Source organism: Melitaea cinxia, chromosome 20 (genome assembly GCF_905220565.1).
Source record: "Melitaea cinxia chromosome 20, ilMelCinx1.1, whole genome shotgun sequence".
NCBI lineage: Eukaryota > Metazoa > Arthropoda > Insecta > Lepidoptera > Nymphalidae > Melitaea > Melitaea cinxia.
Window position 1 is genome coordinate 12,395,913 of NC_059413.1, and position 20,947 is coordinate 12,416,859.

Here is a 20,947-nt window from a genome sequence, read left to right on the forward strand (position 1 = left end):
GATAAATTGACAAGACAACGTTTGCCGAGTCAGCTAGTCTTATATACCTATATAATTCTCGTGTCACAATGTTAGTTAAATACTCCTCCGAAACGGCTGGACCGATTTTTATGAAATTTTGTGTGCATATCGGGTAGGTCTGAGAATTGGCCAACATCTATTTTTTATACCCCTAAGTTATATGGGGCCCCTCCCCTTAAGTTTTACTTTAAGGGGTTAATAAAATATATGGCAAAACAACGTTTGCGGGGTCAGCTAGTAATATTATAAGTACTTATGTTAAAAAACATGATTGGACCTGTCGTAATTATTTATTAAGAAATAAACATTATATTTAATTTTCTCAAGCGGCTTTTATATTTATTTTTAATGTTCAAAACAAAATATAATTATATAATTAGAATATTAGTAAATACTCTTTACACAAAAAAGCCGATTAGTAAATAAGCAATAACACCCAGATGACTGGCACAAAATGGCAACAACAAAAAAAAATGAGAAATGAAATTTCTAATTTTGTAACGAACGGTTATGGAACGAATGAAATTCTGAAATGACCGAATGATATAACAATACACAAATATTTAAAAAAAAGGAATATGTACCGCCATCTGTTGTAGATACAGGTCTGAATCCTGTCCACCTGTCTAGAGAATAAAATTAGCATTTATGTAAGTGCTATTAAGATCTAATTATACGTGCATACTTTCAAACTAAACATAACGGGCATTCGCATGCACACAGTCAACAATTATGTACAATTGCTTTATACAACGCTACCAAACTACTTTCAATAATTAATATTTATTAAGCTAATAAATATAAATCTCGTAAATACAACAAGAAGCATTAATCTACAAATATTGGTTATGTAAGCGGTTATAATCATAATCAGACAACTAACTAAACCCTCGGTTTTATTACAGATTATAACATAATAATTTGATTTAATTTAGGAAACCATTCATTCTTTCTTTCATTCATTCATTTAAAAACAATAGTTTTATGCGTAGCTCGAGATTTATCCTGGTGAAGGCGATAAGTCTGCTAAAATACTTCACATCTCTATTAGAAATGTCTTAATGTTTGTATTATTAAAAAATAAATAATAATCTTAAAATTATTAGCATTTATATCATAGTTAAATTGTGTATAATAGATCTTAATTACAGATTTTTAAGACGGAAAAGAAGATTCTACTGTTGCCACAGTCCTTGTTTAAAACTTTCTCGAGCTACACTGATGAGCACTATTTCACTATAGACGGTTCTTATATTCAAAAAAGTTTTGCTTACGAATCGTTAAATTTCGAACATGTCATGTTTAAAACTGAACGTTTCGTTCCAAACCGTTCAATTACGAACGACTTTTCTAAAATGAGTGAACATAAGGAATCGTTTTTTGAATATAGAACCTGACTACAATTCATTCATTCATTAGTTTGTCATTTCGCTTCCAAGCAATTGAATTTCGAATAACTTGTTTGAACAATTTCAATTGCATAAATTATAAATTATTTTAACTTTCACGGTCAGTATGAAAACTTTTGATTCTATGGAAATTACCGCGATTATTATTTTGAAAATACCTTATTTCGGAATCGCGGGCGTTCGCGGGTGTAATAGTTTTTTGTAGGAGTTTCAAAGTATTAAGCGCGGTGAATCCCGTAGAGTCAAAAGTAACCGTAAATTAGCTATTTCAACTCACCAGTCGTATCAACGGGACTTCGATGTGGAATGATCGAGTGTATGTATCTCGCCACAAAATGTCCGAATACAGCCTTCAGGTCGGGGTGGTGCATCATCTCGACGAACTCAGCGAAGTCGAGGTAGCCGGAGTTGTCTCTGTCCGCGAGGCCCATGATCTTGTCAACGACGTTGTCCGGTAAATCGTGGTCATATTCCCTGGACTCGATTATCTCTTTGAGTTCTACGTATGATATCCGACCGTCGTTGTCCTTGTCGTACTGAAAAAGAAAAATATATTTAGAAAGCCTGATCTCTATATAAAAAAAAAACGGTTAATTTTACTCAAGACCAAGAGCTATTACACCATTTTTAAATACTGTTCTTAAGCACTTTTTATATATTAATAAATTAAAAAGTAAAAAACCTTTATTAAAAAACAAGCTTTTATTTGAATGCGCTAAAACGAAAATAGTAAATTTTTACTTTAAAGCTTTTACTATCTACTTATAAAGTCATTACATAATTTATATGATAGAAAAGTTTGTCGCGAGATTTACTTATTATTGACATATCGTTAGCACTCAATATCGATAAAAATCATACATCTATACTTAATATTATAAAGCTAAAGAATTTGTTTGTTTGCTTGAACGCGCTAATCTCAGGAACTACTGATCCAATTTCAAAAAATATTTTAGTGTTAGATAGCCCATTTATCGAGGAGGGCTATAGGCTATATATAATCACGCTAAGACCAATAGGAGCGGAGCACCATGAAGAATATTTAAAAATCGGATTTTTTCCTTTTGAGAGCTTCCGTAGCTAGCCCAAAGTAATGTGTGATACAGCAACTGGCTCGTAATTGTGTATGAATGAAAGCAAGAGATCAATTTTAAACACCATTTATCTCCGTGTATGTCAACTGTGTTTAATCCCAAACGAAAAAAAAAACCGACTTCAATGTACATAGACAAGTAATACAACGTAGGTAATTGAAGAAATAGTCAATCAAATATGTTAATATTAGGTATAACTCAAAAGTCTTCAGATCTCGAATTAAATTTGAACTGGATCATACCACAAGCAGCGAGTTTCGATGAAAAAGTGAAAGGTAAACACACATAAAAAATGTCGAATTGAGAACCTCCTTTTTTGGACATAGTTCGAAAAGATTAATCAATATTAATATAATCTAGTTATCCATAGGCGATGAAATTACACAATCATCTACGTTTTGTATGAAAATAAAACACGTGTAATGTTAATACCAGAAAATGGTTAAACGTTTTTAAAATCGAAGCAAACAAAATGTTTCATTCGTGTACAATGTACGTAGTTATCAGGAATTACAGACTTACTAATCACAGTTCAAATGTTTGATCAGTGATTGGCTAAGCCTATTCATTGTTTAGGAAGATGATACAAAATACATTGCAGATGGTTTTCACCATATAGAGAACAGTGCTTTATTTATTTATGTACTAATTGTAATCGGTAACAACAAAGCAATTGTACACGTGTTACATACATACACACGCACATGCGCATACACGCACAGTCACATACTATTATTGTAATAATAATTAAATAAATTGATTAAAAATTATATATCATAAAAATAATTGTGACAACCCTGCGGCAATCTGCAAAGCTTCAAAAGTGTTATTGCATATTTTCAGACAGTGCTAATAAATAGTTTTGTTTGTTTTAGGGCGCTAATCTTGTGATCTACTGAGCCGTGGAAAGTTAAAGGAAATATAAGACCACGAAAACTAGAATCGTTATGGTAAACATAGTTACATCTAAAGCGAAAAAATCTGTTCATGGAGTTCAAATTTGACACGATCTGTGCAAAAAAAGATTGTGATGTTGGTAGATCAGTGACCGATTAAAATTAAATCAAGTCAATTTTGTACTGAAAATAGAAAATCTTCATATCATTTTTTCACCTGTGCCATATTCGACAACTTCTGGTTCTGTGTCGAGGTTTGGAAACAAATGCAAAAATGTCGATTAATATATTAATACGTGAATCAAAAACTTTGTACCCCTTTTTCTTTGCGCGGACGGAGGAGTATGAAATTTCGCACACATATAGTTTATATAGAGAAGGAGTGCAGTATGCTACTATTTTTTTTTAAATTATGCATAAAAATACATTACGTCAATAAAAAAAAAAAAAAAAAACGTTACACACACTACCATGCATTTGACACACGCATGTATACTCTTTTTTTATTATTATAAAAGTATAGTCTTTGACAACAGAACAGTTATAATTATGGTAGAATTTCGACCACTGGGCGACCACTAGTTATTTTAAAAGTATAAACTTAAAACTCATCGTTTACTATAAAAAAAGAACTTAATTGATATTTTATGAATGTTTCAACAGAATCTTGTACGTGTAGTGGGCAAACAAAAAATAACTAAGACAATTGAATACATTCATTCATTCATTTCGTGCGATGGTTTTAACTGTTGCCAAAAAGCTCGGATGATTTCGCCATCATGTAGAATGGAGAATAAAGCACGACTGAAATAGATGATTCTTTATTCACTCACTCACTCACTCACTTCAGCCTATCGCAATCCACTGCTGGACATAGGTCTCCACAAGTTCGCGCCAAAAATGGAGTGAACTCATGTCCGATTTTATACACTTGGACAGTTTTAACAAATTACAGAAACCGTAAAGGCAGCCGCTGGATTCAGAGGACCGGACGGAGTGGCGAACATTAGGAGAGGCCTATGTACAGCAATGGACTGTTAAAGGCCGATGGATGGATGGATAGACTGAAACTGTTTTTATTTTTATTTTAAAGTTATATATTTTGAATCTATTTTACTTGACATCGTCGAAATCATAAGCGCTATTTTGGCACCATGGAAAGCCATTAACCCGAATAATGAATGAATTACACTAAAAAAAACCCATATTTATATTACGATCGTAAAGGTATAGATAGTGCAATCGAACTCTAGTTTATTTATTAAGAAATCAAAACTTACTTTTACAAGTAGGTTTTAGATATTTTTTTCGTGAATCGTCATTTTTAGCCGACTTCGTCGTTCGGTGATGACTACGTCATTTATGAATCGATTTTGGTAATTATTTTTTTGTTGGAAAGGAGATATCCCAAAGTTGCTACTATGATAAGGAAACCAGGATCTGATGATGGAATCCCAAAGCAATCGAAAGAAACCCTCGAAAATCGTAGTGACGACTAGTGCGTTTGTTACATTTTTTTACGTCTATTTACGTTGTATGTAATTGAAGTCGGTTTTTTTCGTTTGCGAGCAAACAGAATTATATGAATTAAAATCATATTAGTTTTTAATATATTAATTATAGTTAATGTGAAGATACCGCCGTGATATAGTTTTTATAGAAAAGAGTCTGCAAGAAGCCTCGCAATTTCTTAAAAAAAAACAAACAGTCAATTATTGTATAACTTCTATCTTGCATGAAATACAACTCCACTAAACCCAATAAATAATAAAAATACCAGTAACCAATTTATTACAATATTTCATTACAATATTTCTTTCAAGATTCTTCATAAGATGCAGCTAAAGTGAAGGCGTAAAAATAAATACGAATGCAGACATGTACGTAAAGAACGTTTGATTATTACGTTACACTTATTGAATATTTTACGAGATTCTAATTATGCAAATTATCTACGACAAATGTTTTTATTTTCCAACACGGATTTTCCTGTTATTCATTATGTTGTTATTCATTATACATCAGATTATTGTTCCAAAAAAAGCCCAAAACTAATTGTGTTTTTAATTATTATATCGGCAGCTGCAGGTTATGTGGCAACCATATCCGATTTTTTTGTAACTTCTTATTCATGATAACATTTCTAGATGAAAAAAAAAATATATTAAAACAAATTTTATCCTTAGTTTTATATAAAAACTCCAGTAATTTTATTCAAAGCATATGACACACACAAGTGTAATAGAGTACACGTATTACGAGTACAACTAGCTCTATCAACTAATTTCAGCGCATAGCGACACTTCCTATACTTTTACAATTATTAATAGGAATAATACCAAAATTTACACGGATTAGTCACTAATCGTTTAAATTTGAAGGAAAACACGTAATCGATTTAAAACATCGACTATATTATTCAACAATTGTCGTATGACTCATACATAAAGGAATATTTCTCTCCGTCAGGACGCTGTACTTAGTCATCAAATAGGATCAAATCAGTCCCTAGTAGAAGCAACACTAGCTGGACCATAATTGGCATACTATTTGTTTAATAAAAAAAAAAAAACTCGTGTTTACAAAAGGAGAGTTAAAAAGGAAGGATCAGGGGCTCTTTTAAAATAAACACAACCGATTTTATATGGTTATGCTACCCTGTATCACTTACATATCCTTTTAAATTTTACTAGCTTACCTGGCGAACTTCGTATCACCGTTTTTTTTTCTTAAATATAATAATTACGTACCTATATCAAAATACAATATAGCCTATCTTTCATGTTGAATCAAACTACACATGGTGTGCAAATTTAATCTCGCAAATAATCTCTAAAATCGGTTAAGTAGTTTAGGAGTCCATCGTCAACAAACAACGTGGCGCGTAATTTATATTCATATATTAAGATAAGCTTACGCGGAATTGTCCCATAGGCGCGATGATATTTGCATGATGATGTCACCGAAAATTGGGAGTCTATAGATGAGATCGCGGTAAATCCCGCCTAAATGGTAGTATTCCTAGCCAAACAGCAATTATCAGTCTCATTAACTGAACATTATATCAGTAATTTCCATACGCCATTCACGTTAAATGACTTACTTATATTGTATGAGACATGTAATTAGAAATTTATTATTTTTTTAATTCGTTTTATTAAGACTCATAACTAAGTAACTATTAAAACATCAAGTCCTTAATTCAAGTTCCTTATAAAACGCTATTTTTTATTAGGGACGATATAAAAATTTAATTTTTTTAAGAAACTACATAATATTAGAATTAATTTACAAGAAATAAAATAAAATTGAACATTTAGCTCAACAACTTATTAAAAAAAAAACCTGTTGCATTTATTTCTGCAACATACACAAGAACTGCAAATCTTTAAATAAATAAGGTTCAAACTTCAAATATCAACTTATTAATTTCAAACAAGTATAAAGTCGTAACGATGACCGACTTCGTTTTGGATGATTAGTGACGCACATTATTTGAAAGTGAAAAGTACGTAACGTTGTAGAAAAATACTGTATAGTGACTAAAAATAAACATATAACGACATTGGAATTTATGAATAATCTTCACGTTTATCAAACTTAAGGATTTTTTTAATGTAACTTTGTAAAAACTCAGTTGATATTTTTTTATGAAGAGCAAGTGCGGAAATTTTTTGCCGATTCTTTTTTGTAGAGTCTACAATCCAAATCGGTGGATTAATCTTAATCATTCATCCCGAGCCTTTTACAAAGAATTAGAAAACTTATAAAAAATTACCCACATTGATCCAGACGTTCCCAAACGCTCAGTAACACGTTTAGCGAATCATATTTTTTTATATAGAACTTTATTGTATATTATATAATGGTAGATTGAGCACCGAGGTCACTTCGAGTGAAAATAGCGAAAACGAATTTTCACAAATAAATAAAACCTAGTGAGATCGATTTTTTGTTTTTACACAAGGTCGGCAAACAAGCGTACGGCTCACCAGATGGTAGGTGATTACCGTAGCTTATAGACGCCCGCAACACCAGAAGCATCGCAAGCGCGTTGCAGACCCTATCCCCAATTCCCCCTAGGAACTCTGGTAACCTTACTCACCAACAGGAACGTAAAACTGCTTGAAAACAGTAGTATTTTATTATTAGGTCCCAGTCGCGCTTCTCCATATTGGGGTTGCTCCAATTCTGATAAGTGATATAGTTAAGTCTATTTATACCGTTTTGTGATTTTCAACGAGGATGGTTATCAGAAAAAAGTAATTAATTTTTTTTTGTCTTCTTTTTTGCAAAGTGATTGGTATACCTAAATCTCTTAAAAAATTCGTTAAAATAGGTAGATATTTGTCAAATTGTACCCCTTTATCAGTAATGAATCACTGACAGTATTCAAAATTATATATGGTGCTTTGACATTTAAGTACGATTGCATTGAATTTCACGATTAATTTTTGAAAAAATTCAAGTAAAGGAGAGTGATAATAATAATAATAATAATAAATAAGTCTAAAGGGTTATATATTTGTCTTATGTTTAAGGGACATTCCGCTAGAATCAATATTCTAGAGTTTACACAAAGATAAGTTGTGGCGGTAAAGTGATTTTATTGTAAAGGTATCATTTACCTATCACACAATTTAGGCAATTAATAATTGTGAAAAAAAATGCAACTCAAAAGGTTTTGTACATGTAAAATTAAAGGTTTAATAAAAAAACTTATATATTGAAAGATAATGTTTTACTCTAAAAAAGAAGATACTCCAATTGAACCTAGCTCACTAAGTTCACGAACAAGAATTTTTTGAAACCTTTCTTTTGCTCTTCTGTAAAATGATGATTTTTGACTTGTATCACTTGTCACAGGAGGCACAGAATTTTACGCCGTCTTAAAACTGTTGCAAATTTTATAAATATCGTTATAACCGTTTTCGAGCGAGTGATTCATCATTTCAGCTTATCACAGTCCACTGGTGGACACAGGCCTCCACAAGTTCACGACAAAAATATCGCAAACTCATGTGTTTTGCCCATAGTCACCACGCTGGGCAGGCGGGTTGGTGACCGCAGAGCTGGCTTTGTCGTACCGAAGACGCTGCTGCCCGTCTTCGGCCTGTGTATTTCAAAGCCAGCAGTTGGATGGTTATCCCGCCATCGGTTGGCTTTTTGAGTTCCAAGGTGGTAGTGGAACTGTGTTATACCTTAGTCGCGTCTTACGACACCCACGGGAAGAGACCTCCTGGCTATCTTCTTCTCGGGGCTATATTCTTTACTTAGCCACACTGGGATAATATATTCCTAGTCAAACATCAAATTAGTTTAATACCTAGCATAATTTATCTGGCGAAAAATTGGAGCATCATTTTTAATGGATCAATTAGAGCTAGAAATCAAATGTACTTAATTTATAGCATCAATTTAGGTGACGCGGATGATGTCACAAGCGTTTTAGATTTTTTTTTTTCTGTCTGTAAACATGTATTACATAAATTTCTATTGGGCATACATACATTAAATATGGATTTCGTGATATAGGTATTACATTATACATTTGTACTGTTTTACTGTCTACCGATCTTGATAATTCTTTTTGTTCCATTTAAATTAGAGTGAGATACTGGTACCGTACTTGTCGATGTAATTTAGGGTTTAAAAAAAAACGATTAAACAAAAAAAAAGGTTTAGCAAAAGAAGGCAATATGTTCATGTTACTGTTCGTGAGCAAAACGCGTAAAATATAGAAACAGGACTTAAAGAGTACTCTTTTATTGGAACAATATTGGTTATAAAGAAGAGTCAAATGCATTCTGCATACAAATTTTGTATTTTTTCTACCACAAAAGATATAAGTACCCATTGTGTAAGATGCAACACAAGTTTCCTAGTGTGGATTTTTCTTTTATTTAAAAGGTAACATAAGTTGAAATTATTATAAAATAAATTTCAGTTATAATTTTTCTAAAATCGTAATAATTTCAACAAACAGCCTTATCTTATTTAATTATAAAAAAAATTTAAAAAAAAAAAAACTAAGTACTTATAAATGGTTAGCACACTAGTGTGATCATTATATTATTAACTGAGGTAGGGAAAACCTAAATATTATAAAACTGCATTCCAAAATTAATCTTATTCTAAACTATTGCATTGGGAATTTGCCAGCAGAATGTTTAATATTGGTAAAAATAATTCAATGTGCTAATACTGTAATAATGAAATTATGAAAATACTGATAATATGTATACAAAGTCTTATCGATTAGTTATCTGACAAACATATCTATCTATACTATGACTGTTATTAGATATATTATCTGGTTGACTTTTTCCATGTAGTTTGCTTAGTTACTGAAGTTTGAGTTGTGATTAAAACACATTTTTGTGACGACAGGTTGGCACAGTTTTGATGCATTGCAGGTTGAATCCCCGCCCATGGCAAATACTTGAACAGACCAAATAGAAGTGTGCTGTGGTCTGGGCTTTTAAGTTTTTTATACCATGTTTGTTGACACTTGATACACAATTTTTCTTTGAGTCTGTAACATTTATAGTTATTCTTATAAGTATTATTGTTTATGTTAAATCTGTTTCAAAATGGAAATGGACGGAACATATGATAAAAGAGATAAACGAGAAATGGACAAAAATAATAACGGAGTGGTATCCTAGGAGTGGAAAAAGAAGCAAAGGGCGACAAATGAAACGTTGGGAAGATGAGTTGCAGAAGGTGGTTGGTCCAGTGTCGATGAGAACAGTGAGAGCTGTCTCTCACTATCATCAATGTGATAAACTTTAGAGGAGGCCTATGTCGAAGGACAAGCTGTTTGAAACCGATTGTCGATAATAAATTAATATAATAATCCCATTACTCCTATTATATTATTATTATTGTTTTATTTTTTTTTATTTATAGTCGATTGTTGAATATTATTAACTTATCAGGTACTAAAAATATGAGTACTCAGCTTAAATTATTATTTATATAATACTTAATTAACATACAAGTTATTAATCATAACGGAATTTATCCTTCGAATTTTATTTCATTTCAATAAAAAAAAAATATTTCAAATGCCTGTCTATCATTTACATTTTGTATTGTATGTAGACATTGAAAGAAAACTAGTTTGTGAATTTTGTATCAGTTACACCAACAAGTTAATATTTTCTTTAAGTACTTTATTTATGAATAACACAAAAAGAGTGATTTTTTTTTTTGTATTCAAATCTTAACTAATAATTTTTACTATTTTATGGTATGTATGTAACATAAATAATATTTCAACATTAGATGTATATTTATAAAATATTATTTAGAAAAAAATTTCAACTGTATGCTCAATATTAACTGCCAGTTAGTCAGCAAAAATTCATCATACTTCGGAAAATGATAAAGATAATGATAAGGAAGGATGATGATGAATAATGCTAATGCTAAGCTAAAAAAAAAATCAAGAATGGTCACTCACTTCACTTTATAAATTAAAGGCAAAGTAATGCTTTAAAATTAATGAATTATGTAAGAATGTAGTTTAAAATCATTTATGTGTAAAATACTAATAACATTGTTGGTAAACAAGTATTTTATAGTAATATATTATATAATAATTTTATTGAACAAGTTATTACATAAATAATTCTTCTTTCTAAGCTATGTTTGTATTTGAATATTTGTAAATAGTTTTTTGTGTTATTGTATGAGTCATTTTTTGTTTTTATTTAAAAAATACATTCGATTTTTACTATTAAAATTTTGTAACAGATCTTTTAAGTCATAACTATATAATAATGATACATTAAATACCGTAAATTATATAAATATTTTTTACTATAAATATGATTTGGTAAAGAAAATATTAAAAAACATAGTTTACTTTTTTTAAAAAAGTATAAGGATATGTTTTAACTTTATTAATTAATATTGTTTAATCTTTAAAATCTTAACTTAAGCCCTGTGTGTAAAGTGATAAGATACAATTGTATATGTATAGGTTTTATTACATAGCCATAATGAATTGGCTGTTATTATAATAATCAAAATATAAAAACCGTTGATTAAATTTTAAAAAAACTAGGCTTTCATTTATTAATCATATAATTTATTTTATTCAAATTGTTTAAATATTATTAAGTATTTTATATGCAGACGAATACGTGTAGTAAATAAAATCGATCGATTTAAACGTGTATTAAATATAATAACATCGTCTAATATTTTATACCCATATTAACTTCATTTAAAAAACATTACTCTATTCAGGTCTTTACACAAAAAAAAACGACTTTCACTCGTAAGTAACCACTACCGGATAAACATATCGCTGTATAGATTTCATTTCATTAGCAATTGTAAACAACTGAACAAACAATGAAGTAGGACATATTTCGTACCTTGTTAAAAATTCTCCGCCAATACAAATCCGATCTCGTCGGAGTCAACGGTATCGAGACCGTTGCTTCTCGTTGAGCCGCAGGCATTATTAAACTCAAAAATCCACGAAAATTCTTTATTTTCTTACTATATTATATATATAACAAGAATTAACACATTATAACACGTTCGTATCTAGGGCTTTATGGTGCATTTTCATGATCGATTTATTAGAAACGCGCGATAAGATAAAGATTTCGATTATTATGTACGTTTTAATAAGTTTGTTTATTTTATAAGATAACGCAAGGATAGAACCTCCCCGAGTTCGTAATGTTAAACAACTGAATGATTCAGAATGATTATAATAATAAATATTTGTGAGCTACGAACGAATGAATAGTAATAGTCGACTCGCGTTTGACTCGAGTCTGTTTTGTACACTTGACAGATCGTAGTGACATAAGGTAACTGAATGAAACATCTTTAGTCGAGTGAATGAGGTGATCATTTATTTATTATTATAATATTATTATGATTAGTTATATCTATATTTATTTAATAAATAAATTTAGATATAACTAATCATTGATGTTATATTTTCTATTAGCTTTTATTGTGTTTTCTTCTCAAGTTGTAAATGTTTTTTGTTTGGATTCTTTAAACGCTAAAGTAATCATCGATTAGTGCTACTTTATACCTAAAATTGTTGAAAATAATTAAAAAACAAGACTAAAAATGAAACTTTTAAATTACTAGTAACTGAAAATACTTTTTGAATAATTATTAGATATACAAATAATTTTAACACATTAAAGAATTTGTGATAATTTAAACACATAAAAGTTTTTTTGGTTTTAGAACGTAACGTCAAATTCGGTTTCCATGGTAACGCCATTAACATTGTATTGTAAACATAACCTCTACATGACTATAGATAAGACTTATTGTTGTTAAGTTTATTTAACACAATTTTATTGCTAATTAAAAGGTTATCAGTTTTAAATAAATGACTAAGCAGTATAATTGAAAAATCCTCAGAAGGAATATAATTTTTCATGTTATAATGGAGCGACTAAAGAAACATAATAAAATTGCAGGCGTTTATTGGCTAAAAGAATCGCTAGAAAACATAACAATTGTGTTAGTTTTGTTAAATAATATGTTTTTGGTTTATATTAACAACCGCTTTGATATAGTGGTGTGTGCGCTATGTACGCGGCTAAAACACCAACGGTTTGCGGGTTCGATTCCCGCTCGGGATGGATATTTATATTTGTACAGATATTTCTTTCCGGGTTAAATATTTTTGTAGGTCTTTCCACCGTTCCTAGAAGAGCACTTTTAGCTGTCGGTACTCAGGTACTCATAGTAAAGAATGTATCTGCCAACCCGCAGTTGAGCAGTGTGGTGGATCACTTCACCTACACGGAGAAAGAGGCCTATGCCCAGCAGTGGCATATTACATGCTGAATCTTTATCGTTGGTAAAATTTTAATCATCATCATCATCATCACAGCAGTCCACTACTGGACATAGGCCTCCACAAGTTCACGACAAAAATGGCGTGAACTCATGTGTTTTGCCCATTATCACCACGCTCGGCAGGCGGGTTGGTGACCGCAGGGCTGGCTTTGTCGTACCGAAGACGCTGCTGCCCGTCTTCGACCTGTCTATTTCAAAAGCCAGCAGTTGGATGGTTATCCCGCCATCGGTCGGCTTTTTAAGTTCCAAGGTAGTAGTGGAACTGTGTTATCCCTAAAAAATTTGAATACATTCCATTATTCTTTTTTTTTAGCATAAAAGTGAAATCTAAAGAAGAAATAATGACGTTACCAAAGTTTGACGAGTACAAAGAACGGTCTTATGAAGAAAATCTACACGTATTAAATCAAAATAAAATAGATGAATACAAGTTTAAATGGCAAGAAAAGGTATTTTCTACTCATGAGTTTCAAAAATATTCTGACCCTTACAATTGTAGCACGGAAACAGAAATGAAATATCATGAGATGATTAAGGATCCAAATGTTAAGCCACAAAAAGTATTTACATATCTAGATGAAGACTATCATCTGCCTTTGCCTATTTTTGAAAAGAAAAATAAACTGGCCTCTATTCGAAAATTAAATGCTTGTTTTGAAAAATTAAATATCAATAATATAGGAAGTTTTAAAAATGATTCAACTTCAGTGGTACATCTGTTCAAAAGTCAGGAAAATATTTCAGGTGATGAACAATGGATGACGATGCATATTGTGTTAGATAATTCTGAATATAATGAGTAAGTTTACATTTTGAAATCATAATACATTTTCTTTTTTTGGTTAGTGGGTAGATTCATATCATTTTGTAGATGTTTTTTAAAGTTCCTTAGTTGATATCTCTCTCGCATACTTATTATTATCAAAATTATATATCATCTTATTTTGATAGTTTTTTTTTTATAAATCATAAACTTATTAGTTATTGTACAAAATGTCTCTATTTACATCATCATCATCATTACAGCCTATACAGTCCACTGCTGGACATAGGCCTCCACAAGTTTACGCCAAAAATAATGTGAACTCATGTGTTTTGCCCATAGTCACCACGTTGGGCAGGCGGGTTGGTGACCGCAGTACTATCTTTGTCGCACCGAAGACGCTGCTGCCCGTCTTCGGCCTGTGTATTTCAAAGCCAGCAGTTGGATGGTTATCCCGCCATCGGTCGGCTTCTTAAGTTCCAAGGTGGTTGTGGAACCTTGTTATCCCTTAGTCGCCTCTTACGACACCCACGGGAAGAGAGGGGGTGGCTAAATTCTTTAGTGCCGTAGCCACACAGCACCTCTATTTACATATACATAAAAAATATACATAAAATTACATTATTTACTTTACAGAAAATCACAAATTCTTTTCAAACAAGAATGTAACCTGCTTTCTCTACGTCACAATGTTACTAAAAACTACCTCATCGTGCTGCCAGATGTAAATAATTTGCAATTTAACCCATATAACATAGAAGATGGAGACAGTACCCTGGGATATGAGTATGGAGTGGAGATTGACTTTGGGAGGGAAGAGACAGGGGAAGATTCAGAAGAATTAGTATGTATAAGAATATTATTTTATTCTATCAGTATCCGCTAGACCACACTGGAGCAGCGTGGTGGATAGGAAGGTCTGATCACTTTCTCGTATGAAGAAAGAGGTCTATCTCTAATAGTGGGATGTTACGGGCTGAAACGTTAAAATGATCTGCAGTTGAATTATTTTCTATTTCTTGACTGTAGTTGAGTAGATATTCTCAGAATGAATTGAAAAAGATTGTGGGTATTCTAACATTTTTAACCGCACATGATAAACATTTGTATTGGCCATACAGATGTTTGCCGTGGTCTGGGTGTTTGTGCAGTCCTTGTGGGTCTCCCGACCGTGCCTCAGAGAGTACGTTAAGCCATCGGTCCCGGTTGTTATCATGTATACCTGATAGCGATAGTTACTCATAGTAGGGAATATATCCCCAATCTGCATTGGAGCAGCGTGGTGGATTAAGCTGCGATCCTTCTCCTACATGGGGAAAGAGGCCTATGCCCAGTAGTGGGATATTACAGGCTGAAGCGTGTAACATTTTTACCCTGATTCCTCACCACGATATGAGTTTTAGACAAAGGCACCCGAAAACTCCACGGCATCAGGCCAAAAGGAACATAACTAAGATCCATAAATCGGAGTGGATATTTGTTCAAATATATATATTTTCCCCGAATAAGAATAGCCACTACACAAGAGCGAAAGCTAAATTTCATTGTCATCCGGATTTTGCTTTTTCCAGTTGAATAATTTATTCAAGAAATGGGAAAAGAAGAAAAGACGATTATTAAGTTTTCTGATGCCACCTCAAGGTATGAAGAAAACTTTTGTTACGTTTGAGATTGTCTCAGCTTCAGAATTCGAGATGGACAATTTGTACATTGATTTTCAAATAAAGGTAAGGTTTGGTAAATACTTTGATCACCAGAAATAATCATCATTACAGCCTATACAGTCTACTGCTGGACATAGGCCTCCACAAGTTTACGCCAAAAATAACGTGAACTCATGTGTTTTGCCCATAGTCACCACGCTGGGCAGGCGGGTTGGTGACCGCAGTATTGGCTTTATCGCACCGAAGACGCTGCTGCCCGTCTTCGGCCTGTGTATTTCAAAGCCAGCAGATGGATGGTTAACCCGCCATCGGTCGGCTTTTTAAGTTTCAAGGTAGTAGTGGAACTGTGTTATCCCTAAAAAATTTAAATACATTCCATTATTCTTTTTTTTTTAGTATAAAAGTGAAATCTAAAGAAGAAATAATGACGTTACCAAAGTTTGACGAGTACTAAGAAAGGTCTTATGAAGAAAATCTACACGTATTAAATCAAAATAAAACCGATGGCGGGATATCCATCGAACTGCTGGCTTTGAAATACACAGGCCGAAGACAGGCAGCAGCGTCTTCGGTGCGACAAAGCCAGCCTGTGGTCTCCAACCCGCCTGCTCAACGTGGTGACTATGGGCAAAACACATGAGCTCACGCCATTTTTGGGGCGAACTTGTGGAGACCTATGTCCAGCAGTGGACTGTATAGGCTGCAGTGATGAGCTATGTCTAGCTAGTGAAAGAACTGGATGACAAAATTACGATTGCCTCAGCCTAACTTTTTCGAATATTTGTTAGACATTACTAAAATATCCTATAAATTGTTAGTTAGAAAGCCAATAAATGTCAATATGGTTAATTTGTCTTTGTCATAGATTTCAGATGATATAACAGTCAACGGTGATCGTAAGGGCAGAACACATGTGAGTAAATCTTCTAGAACAGAAGATGACGATAAATGGAGTTATGGACACGTGCTTGAATTGGAGTTGGAGTATGCTATTGGAATAGGTAAATTATTTATACTTTAATTATTTATTTTCAAGGATTTTTTGCTACTAAGGGATCGTCCAATAATCACGAGATGTTTCAACAACCGATGTACGCAACGGTTGCTAGGCAACCAGCTGTTTGCGGGTTTAATTTCCGCTCGATATGGATATTTGTATTTGTACAAAGATTTCTTTTCGGTGTGGATATCTGTCCTTGTGGGACTTAACACCGTACCTCGGAGAGCACTTAAAGCTGTTGTTCCCGTTTGGTATAAAAAAGTCAAAAATCTAAATTTTCTCGTCAATAAGTAAAAGTCTAAACTGTGTCATCGATAACATTAACTAAATTTATAGATATTTGAAATCCATTGTATTTAAACTTTCAATATACATTTTAGATCACAGCTAAATAATACTGTTTTCGGTAAAGCTTTAGATTAGGTAAAACCGAATTTCGGGACCGTGGGGGGATGGGGGGGGAGAGGGTGGGGAACGCTACCCCTGGTACCACTGTCACACCTCGGAACCCCATGGTTATGGAGATAACCATGGTTAAAGTTTTGAGGTTAAAAGAAGAATTTCGAAAGTTAGAGGAACGCTTGGCTCCGGCGCTGCGGGAAGTGCAGCCCTTCCGCCCTTGCGTGCGAAAGCACGCTCACTCATGCTCCGTTCCGCAGCGGAGGCTGGTCGCCTTCGGCGACCAGCCTCAGCCGCTCCTCTACGCATTCGTTCGCGCGCTTTCGCACGGCGGGCGAGGGCTGCCCTCCCTCCGCGCCTCCGCGGCACAAAAAAAACACTCTAGGGGTAGGACAGACCAAGACCACGTGGACAGTGGGGTGCTCTGATTCGGTTTTGGGTATTTTTCGAATTTCTAAACCTATATTCTAGCACGCAAAGTTACTAATTTTATTAGAATATTATGTCTGACGCGTTATTTTGTTTAAAAATGTCGATTTGTCAGTCGTTAAGCGTCAGTTCGTATCGTTTGTTGATCTTGCAATCGAGATCGTTTTTACGTAAATTAGTTCGAAAATAAAATGTGAAAGTTGGTGAATGGAGCATATGAGTGCACTTCCCGCTGCACCGGAGTTAAGGTGGAGTCAGACACGGAGCTCTAAGGTATTGTAATATCTCTGAATCACGTAAAGTTAACCCCAAAACTTCAAACACGATATCTTCGAAACCACGGGGTTTACGCGAAACGCACACTACGGGGGGCTAAAAAACCCACCCTCCCCACCACCCTTTACCCTCCCACCCCCATTTCACCCCATAAATTGGAGGCCACTTAACTAACGAATGACTAATTCTTCTTCTAACCTCAAAACTTTAACCATCGATATCTCCATAACCATGGGGTTCCGAGGTGTGATAGTGGTACCAGGGGTAGTGTTCCCCACCCTCCCCTCCCCCATCCCCCCACGGTCCCGAAATTCGGTTTTACCTAATCTAGATCTTAGCCCTGTTTTCAAGCAGTATTGTGTTCCTGTTGGTGAGTAAGGTGACCAGAGCTCCTGGGGGGATTGGGGATTGGGACGGCCACGTGCTTGCGGTGCTGCTGGTGTTGCAAGCGTCTATAAGCTACGGTAATCTCTTACCATCAGGTGAGCCGTACGCTTGTTTGTCGATCTAGTGGTATAAAAAAAACAGCAATAAATTAATACCTAAATTTGCAGAAATAAGTCCATTAAAGATCATTCTAGAAGCGATATCAGTGGACTGGTGGGGGCGACACCGTACAGAAGGGTATAGCTGTCTCACTTTAACACTAGAACCCGGTGAATATAAACAGATTCTGTCCTGCTCTAGACCTGAAGAGTTAGACATCGTGGAAGCAGAGAGTAGGAGATTCTTTGTTGGAGGTTGCCATTTGATAAAGGATTTGGATGTATTGATCAATCCACAGTTGCATGTGAGAAGTATTTATATTCGGTATCCGACCATAATAAATGGACATCGACTTTAGGACAGAGACAATCGGGTAATTTCGATTTCTCTCGACTCTTTTTTTCGAGGGTTTTTTTTTTTAATATTGTATATATTTAATCAACCAGAAAATAAGGAAGGTCTGGGGTCTGGGATCTTGGACTATAACGTGCTACGAAGTCGAAATTAGCCGGTTTTCTCTGTCCAAAGATCGAAGTTCATTATTTATGGCCGTGTACTGTACCTACTAGACTATTAGATGAGTAGACATAGAATCTGACAAACTCCTAATTACTCATAAAAATGTTAAATACTTCCCATTCAAATATTGATAAATTTACATGTATGGTAATTGTTTCATGAAGGAACTTTTAAATAAAGAATTTCGTTTTAATACTCTTTTGACATAAAGATATATAGCAAAAGTAATCATATAATAGGTTCAATCATTACAGCCTATACAGTCCACTGCTGGACATAGACCTCCATAAGTTTACGCCAAAAATAACGTGAACTCATGTGTTTTGCCCATAGTCACCACGCTGGGCAGGCGGGTTGGTGACCGCAGTACTGGCTTTGTCGCACCGAAGACGCTGCTGCCCGTCTTCGGCCTGTGTATTTCAAAGCCAGCAGTTCGATGGATATCCCGCCACCGGTCGGCTTTTTAAGTTCCAAGGTGGTAGCGGAACTGTGTTATCCCTTAGTCGCCTCTTACGACACTCACGGGAAGAGAGGGGGTGGCTAAATTCTTTAGTATATAATAGGTTATTCGACTCCAAACTGGGTACCTTCAAATGGCAGGTTCTGTAGGTGTTAAAGGTCAAGAAAGGTATCATGAGGAACGTAACTATCAAAGTAACTCGTCTATTTAAAAATGGGATAGGATTTTTTCCCACACGGAACATGATCTATTACAATTACAAAACCCCCCCCAGGGGCCAGGTCCCATTTGAAGGTACGTAGATAGGAGTCCTGATTCCTCACCACGATATGAGTTTTAGACAAAGGCACCCGAAAACTCCACGGCGTCAGGCCAAAATAAACACAACTAAGATCTAAAAATCGGAGTGGATATTTGTTCAAATACATACATTTTCCCCGTGGACTGGTACACAAGTTTAAAGTCGCTCAACGTGCAATGGAACGGGCTATGCTTGGGGTCTCTCTCAAAGACAGGATTAGAAATGAGACTATCCGCGAGAGAACGAAAGTAACCGACATAGCCCACAGAATTAGCAAGTTGAAGTGGCAGTGGGCTGGTCATCTGTGTCGCAGGACCGATGGCCGTTGGAGTAGACGGGTCCTAGAGTGGAGACCGCGTCTTGGCAAACGCAGTGTGGGACATCCTCCGGCCCGTTGGACCGACGATCTACGTAAGATTGCCGGTGTAGGCTGGATGAGGATTGCGGAAGACCGGGATGTGTGGCGCGAACTTGGGGAGGCCTATGTCCAGCAGTGGACTGCGATAGGCTGAAGTGATGAGATAGGAGTCGAAAGCCTTATCTAGACACAAAGCATGGATAATATTGTTGCTTTTTATGATTTGGATATTTTAGTATTGTCTGAAATAGGTACATTTAAAGATTTCAATGATTTATATTAATTACTAGCTGTACCCTGCGCGCGTTGCTACGCTTTTTTTGGTCGTACCAACTCAGAAACCTTTGTGGGTTCGTTACACAACACTTTGCTGAAGATCATGACATGGTCAAATGCATAGTTTACTATTTTATAAAGGACATACAGACAAACATTCATTTTATGTATAGAGATTTACGAAAAATTGATTATTTGTTCAATATTATTTTTAAAATCGTAAATTTTTTTTATTATTTCCTCAATATCTAATTTTCCAATTTTTTTTCCAGGAAGCAAATTTTAGATATGTCTCGAGTGGTAAAATCTCAGTCCTCTGGCGAACAATATCACAAACTCAGTCTTCTGTCTCTCACACATATTTACCTGATACCTCTACAGATCTTTTGAAAGGCGCGGAAGCTGTTTTGAAACAATATAAGAAGGCTAAAGCTACATTAGCAGCAGCGACTAAAAGTTTGACCAAATTAGAGGACCAATAATTAGTCCAGTGTCAAAACAAAGTTATCAGTGTTCATATTTCATAAAATTTTAAATATTTGAAGTAAAACTCCTTTATGCAAGCTTGACTTAGGGAGTAAGCTGGTGAATGCGTAACGAGAGCGTTACGAAAGGTGTGATCGAGTGAGGCGAACGGAGCAAAAGGGAGATGTGCGAGCACACATTTTATTTCTCTCTTTCTCTCAAAGCCAGTTACGTTTCGTATATCTAACACACAGTGCAAGCCTATTGTTCAGGCCT

General features: G+C 34.3%; 2 protein-coding genes across 2 annotated transcripts in view; one reads left to right on the forward strand and one right to left on the reverse strand.

Moving 5' to 3' along the window:
- The window catches only part of LOC123663548 (rhomboid-related protein 2), a 28,770-nt gene extending 16,873 nt beyond the window's left edge, over nt 1-11,897 (reverse strand). The window contains exons 1-3 of the mRNA XM_045598222.1: nt 11,811-11,897; nt 1,704-1,966; nt 606-643 (exon numbers count right to left, since the gene is read on the reverse strand). Coding sequence (XP_045454178.1) covers nt 606-643; nt 1,704-1,966; nt 11,811-11,897 — 388 coding nt within the window. The remainder of the gene's footprint in view (nt 1-605; nt 644-1,703; nt 1,967-11,810) is intronic.
- Nucleotides 11,898-13,616: 1,719 nt separating this feature from the next.
- Nucleotides 13,617-20,722, forward strand: LOC123663283 (Meckel syndrome type 1 protein-like). The gene is made up of 6 exons (XM_045597973.1): nt 13,617-14,074; nt 14,675-14,882; nt 15,610-15,765; nt 16,568-16,703; nt 18,361-18,596; nt 20,479-20,722. The coding sequence occupies exons 1-6, from the start codon at nt 13,617-13,619 to the stop codon at nt 20,686-20,688; spliced, it is 1,404 nt and encodes a 467-aa protein (XP_045453929.1). The 3' UTR covers nt 20,689-20,722.
- Nucleotides 20,723-20,947: the final 225 nt, after the last annotated feature.

Bases quoted from the DNA above. Each gene is read 5' to 3' on its own strand.
- LOC123663283 (XM_045597973.1), top strand. From the start codon at position 13,617: ATGACGTTACCAAAGTTTGACGAGTACAAAGAACGGTCTTATGAAGAA. The intron at 14,883-15,609 runs GTATGTATAAGA...TGCTTTTTCCAG, and splicing joins GGGAAGATTCAGAAGAATTA to TTGAATAATTTATTCAAGAA. The intron at 15,766-16,567 runs GTAAGGTTTGGT...TCTTTGTCATAG, and splicing joins ACATTGATTTTCAAATAAAG to ATTTCAGATGATATAACAGT.